The following is a 7263-nucleotide window of genomic DNA, read 5'->3' as shown; positions in this document are numbered from 1 at the left end:
CAACGGATAAAAATCCGTTGTAGAATACTCTCGCCGCGGCGCAGAACCTAAGTCGCCGCGGCGTGAACCTCGCCGCGGCGAAGTATAATTATAGCCGCGGCGAAAACATTCTACAATGGATTTTCAATCCGTTGTAGAATCATGTCACCGCGGCGTGGAACGTACTTCGCCGCGGCACACAAGTCGCCGCGGCGACGTATTATTTCCGCCGCGGCGACATGATTCTACAACGGATTGAATATCCGTTGTAGAATTTCTCGCCGCGGCGAAAAATATACTTCGCCGCGGCGAGATGTTTGAAAACATTTAAAAATTACACAATGGATTCAAACCGTTGTAGAAGCTTCTACAACGCTTAAATATCCGTTGTAGAAGCTTAGTTTCTACAACGGATCATTAAGCGTTGTAGAAAGCTGTTGGATTTTACAACGGATTTTTAAGCGTTGTAGAAGCTTCTACAACGCAGGATTCTACAACGCTTAATAAGCGTTGTAGAAACATTCTACAACTGTTTTTAAGCGTTGTAGAATCCTAGTTTTGTAGTAGTGCAGTTTCCACTACAAATGCTGTTTTCAAACCCCAACCCGTGTGAACCTCCAAATGACAGTGCATAAACCACACTCCTGCAAATAATTACCATAAATTATTGCCACAGATATATAAATATTTTTCTCCTCTCCGTTTTGACAAAAATAAAAATAAAAATAAAAATAAAGGGTTCCATAGGTGAGTGAGTGAAAGGAGAAAAGTATTTTTGCGGCTGCTATTATTGTTAGCTAAAGTCAACTTTGGCTAATCATTCATCAACAGATTAAAATATACTATATTGTTTATATATTAATAAATATATTAATTTAGGTTATCTAATTCTAATCAGCAAAGTTCAAAGATAATTGACTTTTTTATTCTTAAAATATTATTTGGCATGTATAAGAGTACGTTGTATTTGGAATGTGAAATCAATAAGTGAAAAAAAATTGTTTGTTTGCATGATTAATCGTGGTTTAATTAATGACAATGAAAAATAAATGTTACCTGGGTTGTCAGCCCTAAATCTGATGGCGGTCCAACGTCCACCGGTGGGAACTCCAACGGTGTTTCTTTCAGGAGGATCAACTAAGTTGAACTTAAGCGGGTCTTTACTAGAGTTAAAGTTACCGACTCCGCTTCCAACCACAAAAAAGTTATATCCATGGAGATGGAAAGGGTGTGATTCCACAGTTAGAAGATTAGTGTCTTGTAAAACCAACTCGATGCTCGAATTGAAAGCAAGTTTGTTGACCTTCGTCCCGGCTTTGGTCGCGAGATTCGCGGTCAATGGGGCGCCCGTGTAGTTGAAAGCGGCTGGTGGGCGATCGGGGAAATCGGTCGCGAAAACCCCTTTGATTCCAAAGTAGCGAGCCTGAACAATTTAACAATATATCGTATAATAAGATAGTTGAAAGTTATATACAATTAAATAAGGGCCGTTATTAAGTTATATAGCCACACGGATATAGTGGATTGAGATATAGCCCACCTTTGGTTAATTTCTTGTAAGTAGCCAAGTAAACTTATTAACAAATTAATAAAAGCCTTATTTAACACCACCAAACATATATTTTAGGTAGTTAATACGCTGCCACGTATGCAAGTTGGCTATTTACAAATTATTTACCAAAGGTTGGCTAATTTACAATTCCTATAGTTTAGGTGGCTTACGTAGCCAATTTTTTTATTAAATAAATCAATCAAATTTTGGGAGACGATAAAAAAGTACTTCTTCGTATTTTCATCTACATAAGAATGAATCCGAATCATCTATCTTTTTTTTCATGTCTCGCTACATGACTCTTAAATAAAAAATTATAACGCCGTCACCTTTTTATTATTGTTATTAGATTTAGAATAATAATTAAAAGAAATTGGGATGTGACTTATTTTTATTGGATATACGAAAAGGGACAGACGATCTAGATTCCATAAAATAAATTCAACGATTTTGTATTTTGTTATACGCAATTTCTCTCGATCTATAGTTCAATAATAATAGGAAAAAAAATTCTTTCGTCTATTTTATACCTGAAGAAGCCCGGTTTGAGGCATCACGAAACTTATATTGTTTATAGAGGCAGTGAGTTTCGTCCCGTTGAGGCAGCTAGGGCAAGGGTTTATCAGTAGACCGGGATGGTTTGCCCTAGTTTCAGGTCTTTTAGGCTCCGTTTGGAACCCGGAAAATAAGAGAGAAAGTGAAAATAATAGAGAAAATGAAAATGTAAGAGAAAATAATAGAAAAAGTCAAAATTCTAATTGTGTTTGAAAGTCATAGAAAATATGAGAGAAAATTGACGGGAAAGTAACGATGAGACTAGGGACGGAGCTAACTCAAGTCCAGGGTGGGCTCTAGCCCCCTCCCCCTCAAATTTTTTTTATTTATATTTTTTGCCCATTTTAAAATTTTTTTTATATTTTTTACCCTAAAATATTTACACTTTTGACCCATTTTTTTAAAAAAATTTCATTTTTACCATGAATTTTTTTAATTACAGCCCCCCTAAATTTTTTTATTTACATTTTTTGCCCATTTTTAAATTTTTTTACATTTTTATCCTATAAAATTTACACTTTTGACCCATTTTTTAGAAAATTTTCATTTTTACCATGATTTTTTTAATTAGCCCCCCTTAAATTTTTTTATTTACATTTTTTGCCCATTTTTAAAAAGTTTTACATTTTTACCCTAGATAAATGTGATCCCCTCATAGACAAATGTGGAGAGATTCTCATTTTCCATTTGATTTTCGAAAGAAAATGAAATTCTCATTTTAGTTATACACTTTCCCTTGCATTTTCCATCATATGTTGGCCTCCATGTGACCCATGGGGTTTGTATTAACTTGGTTACAAAAGTTGTTAGTTTATATCAGTCAATGTACCATCAAAGGTGAATGAGAATAAGCTACGAAGTTCTATTCAATTCATTTCTCTCTCTCTCTCTCTGTTCAAAATTCCGTTTCTCAACAGTTACTGAAATGAATACCTTTTGAAATAATAAGTGAATGTTAGGTATAATTTAAACGGTTAGCGTTTTTTTTTTTGTGAACAAAATGGTTATCATTAAATTGCGTAGAAAACCGGAAAATTTTAAACATATAAAAAACAAATAAACAAGCAAACAAAGGTTAAATAGCTTCAAATATTACTATGAGTAAATTAAAAGGGATACAAAGTAAAACAAGAGATCCAGATTACAGAAATATTCTACACAACTCATTGATTAATTTTCCTGATTAGTTAAATATAGCCAACAAACTTATTAAGTGTAAAGACAGACCGAAATATTAAATACATATATTATATTGTGCTGTAAAATCCGATGATGATCCCATATAGTAAGGAATGAATAATATTTTTAATAAAAATCATAGGGAAGAGTTCTAATTGTTGAATTTGGAATATATTTAGAACTTTCAAAGGTTAATAAATACCACTCGTCAGAAATATTATAAATTATATGCATATGATTAATACAAACAATTGTGTGAAGGACGAGTCAATGGTTTGATATCCATCTCCTCAATCAAACAAAGAGATTACAATTTCATTAACGCCACATTTCAACAGCCATTATTGAGAAGTAAATTTGATATTATAAGATGTGCATGCAAACATATTGAAATCATGTAGTAATTTTTTTTTATACTAAATTGTATTATTTGTATTTTTCAAAACGGGGTAAAAACACTGGTATATTCCTTTATAAAAGGGTATAGTTAAGGGGGTAAAAAAGGCTAACTAGCCATTTAATAAGACAAGGGAAGTTCAGTTACATTTGTTAATCAAAAGTTAGCGTGTACGCAGGCTCTTGTATTTAAAAATGGGCACTTTCTTTTTTTCGGGAAAACCCCTAATATATTAATTAGTTAATCAAATTATAATAATAATATCGCCACCTAGACGTATTGTTACGTCTCAATTCGTAGTTTCTGAAAAATTATTATTTATCAGTAGATAAATCTTTATCTTATATTATGAAAAAATTATTTCCGTTTTTGAGGTCTTTCTTGGGGAAGTAGACCGGGATGGTTTGCCCTAGTTTCAGGTCTTTTAAGGTGAAGAAGACCATTATGTTGGACTCCATGTGACCCATGGGGTTTGTGGAATGGTTTTGTGGTTTGGAATGATGATCTCTATATATTATGTTTTTGTGGTCTTCAAGACTATTTCCGGATTGAACATGTTGAGAAATAAACTGAAAAAAAAAATACAATATCATTATTACCATGTAAAAGAACAAACATCAGTAGAAAAAAAAAATTGAGAAAAAAATCACAGTACAAGAACAAAGGTGAAAACTTTTGTGATTGAATAAGCAAAATCCAGATCACTAGATATTAAACAACACTTGTGAAACTAACTAAAACATCATAAACCATATCTCTTATATACGTCTTAAAGTATATTGCTAAAATTTATTTATCAAACTATATACCTACCTCTCAGAGACTTTGAAAGAGAATAAGTAAATGGAAAAAGTATTAAATGAGTATTTGGTTGAGCTTTACCAGAATTAGCAGAGATGAAGAACGAGTTTCCAACCTAGTTTGATTCCCATTTTCTTTCGAATAATGATCAGCCTTTCCTTCTTCCACCCCTGAATAATGCTCACTCCAATTCACACTTTAATTTTTTTTTCTCTTGCTATTATATTTGGCATTGTCTAGAAAAAAAATCACTATTGTAAAAATATAAATTAAAACCAACACCCTCTCGTGGGGACCAGCCGAGTTGATAATAACTACCTGTTAATTATAAACAACTAGCCACATTATATTAAGGGAGAGTGAGAATACTAGCTCAATCGTCAATCAACCTACCAATATTAGGAGAATAACCCAAGTTTGAATAAATTAAGTGAATAGCTTTCACTACCTAAATTACCCTCATATATAAGAGCAAAACTCAATTTTCCCAAAACCTAAACTTAAACTCGTTCTCGTCTTCGTCCATTTCATGTCACCGATCCACTTCATGCCGCCGATCGCCGCCGATCCATTTCACGCCGCCGCGTCGTCGCCAATCATCGTCCATCTTCGTTGTTGATCTCTAACGTCGCCGGCGAGATCCGTCATAGACGCCGTCAAGATCCGCCATAGATGGCGTCGATTTCATCGAGCTCCGACGGCGGCGATGCTCGACCTCACTGGAACGAACCAGCTCGACCACTGTGCCGAGGAACAAGACGAAGAAGGGAAGGCGATCTGCTGCTTGGCGGCGCAGGGAAGGTACAGCGAGGATTGGCCGGACTGGTGAGGAGAGAGAGTGGTGAGAGATCGGAGGTGGAGAAGAAGAAGAAACAGTTAATTGCTGATCCCTAACTCGCGGAGAATCGACAGTTCAGATTGACTCGGAAATCGGCGGGGGGAGAGGAATCGGCGGCGGAGAGGAAATCGGCGCCGATGGAGGGGATTGAGGAGAGGCACTTTGTAAATTCGCGAATTGGTTAATTTAATTAACCTACTGGAGTGAGTTAGGTTAATTAATTAACTGATCTGTGAAGGATTTGAAATTAAAAAAAAATTACAAAAATCATAACTTAAGTCAATTGATATTCAAAGCATTCAATTAATTAACCTAATTCCGAAATTCAATCATTTAGTAAATTAACTTTACTTACAAAAAAATCAGAACCTAAACTAATATTCAACCAATAAGTTAATTAATTAACCTAACTCGCTCCAGTAGGTTAATTAAATTAACATATTCACGAATTTACCAAGGATGTTATGATCTAAGCCGAAAATATGGGCTAATTACTTAATAAAATGAAACTTGGGCTATTCCCCAAATAAAAATGACAAACTTGACTAGTTACAACAAATTTCACCTATATTAATTTTAGGCTAAATAGTTCTATCAAATTCAAACTATTTAGTATTTAAATTATTTTTATCCTTATGCAAAAAAGTTCTAGATTATTTGGGATCTTTTCGTATTTTATAAGATAAAGGACATGTATATAGGACATGTATATATATTAAGGTAAAGGACATCTCATTTCTCTCTCATATAATTGAGTTTGGTTAGGAAATTAATAATAAAATATGCACGTACAAATAATTTAAAGCTCACGTCAGACTATTCACATATTTTTAAGTAGAAGTCGTCCCATTGAAAAAAAAAGGTAGAAGTTATCCCCAAAAATAATTTGGACGACACTATTTTTTAGGAAAATCGACATCAATAATACAAATTGTTTGTTATTTATCAAAAATCAACTAAAACTCAAATATTGATATATTTATCACGAATTGATTGATTCTGTGACACATTTTATCATCAACATGGTTGATTTCGTGACATATTTAATATTAAATATGTCAATATTTGAGTTTTAATTGATTTTTGGCAAGTGACAAACAATTGATATTATTGTTGTCAATTTTCCAATTTTTTGTATGTAGATATGAGTTCAATCACTTAAAATAACATTCATTGTTTTTAAAGTTTAAATAATTTATTTGTAATTTGAGATTAAATATTTCATATAATTAAATATACAATATATGTAAACGTATGAATAAAAAAAAATAGAGGTTATAATTATATTTTCAATCACAGGAGGGGATTTTGTAAACCTTTCATTTATTTTAGAATAATTTGGCAGCCAATGGAAATTTTGCTGTTCGGACAAATTTGATTTGTGGTTTGAATTTTATCTTAAATTATGAAGTTTGGTACTGTATTTATTACAATGTATTGTTTGTAAATATAATTTTCATTATGATTGTCAATATTATATAATTAATTAAGACTTTATACTTTTCTGATTTCCGTTAAAAGAGATTTCTAAAAAAAAAAACCAATGAATTACGATTTTGTGTAATTTGGTAATCAGCTTCATAGGTTGTTAAATTTTATTAAGTTAATAATAGATTATAAATTATGTCAATTCTTATCGACAAATATTTTTCATTTGAAAATTTTTAGAATTCTTTAATTTTTTGGAAAAATATAACCATCTCCAACCATTGGTAATCGGTATTTTAGTAATTTTTCCGACAATCCAAATTCAGGACTGCAATATATTGGTACCAGTTAGTGGAAAGATGGCAGCCAAATAAAGACGAATGTTTCCAGCAAAAAAAAAAAAAAAAAAGACGAAGATTATTATTTTGAAAGGACTAATTTCTTTTAGGCAGAAAATTGCCTTTACTTTTGTCAAAATATATCCCCGAAGATTTACTTATAACATGTTTGGGACAGATCACATATTCTAAATGA

The 7263-nt window shown here is 32.5% G+C and overlaps 1 protein-coding gene across 1 annotated transcript; it reads right to left on the bottom strand.

Annotated features, from left to right (window-relative positions):
• Positions 1-531: 531 nt before the first annotated feature.
• Positions 532-5070, bottom strand: LOC149388422 (laccase-11-like). Its single transcript, XM_089624619.1, has 5 exons — positions 5000-5070; positions 4545-4659; positions 2062-2196; positions 1036-1402; positions 532-623 (listed from the first exon to the last, which is right to left on the bottom strand). The coding sequence occupies exons 1-5, from the start codon at positions 5068-5070 to the stop codon at positions 532-534; spliced, it is 780 nt and encodes a 259-aa protein (XP_089480745.1).
• Between the last annotated feature and the right edge of the window lie 2193 nt (positions 5071-7263).

This window comes from Urtica dioica, chromosome 8 (genome assembly GCF_054948205.1).
Source record: "Urtica dioica subsp. dioica isolate 48M chromosome 8, U.dioica_male_clone48M_v1_H2, whole genome shotgun sequence".
Classification (NCBI taxonomy): Eukaryota; Viridiplantae; Streptophyta; class Magnoliopsida; order Rosales; family Urticaceae; genus Urtica; species Urtica dioica.
The sequence above is the reverse complement of the archived record's forward strand: the minus strand, read 5'-3'. Positions and strand labels throughout refer to the sequence as shown.

Excerpts from the sequence above, each read along its gene's own strand:
- LOC149388422 (XM_089624619.1), bottom strand. The coding sequence starts at position 5,070 with ATGGACGATGATTGGCGACGACGCGGCGGCGTGAAATGGATCGGCGGC. Across the intron at positions 4,660-4,999 it reads CGGCGGCATGAAGTGGATCG|TGTGAATTGGAGTGAGCATT; the intron begins GTGACATGAAAT and ends AAAAAATTAAAG. Across the intron at positions 624-1,035 it reads ATTTAGGGCTGACAACCCAG|GAGTGTGGTTTATGCACTGT; the intron begins GTAACATTTATT and ends AATTATTTGCAG.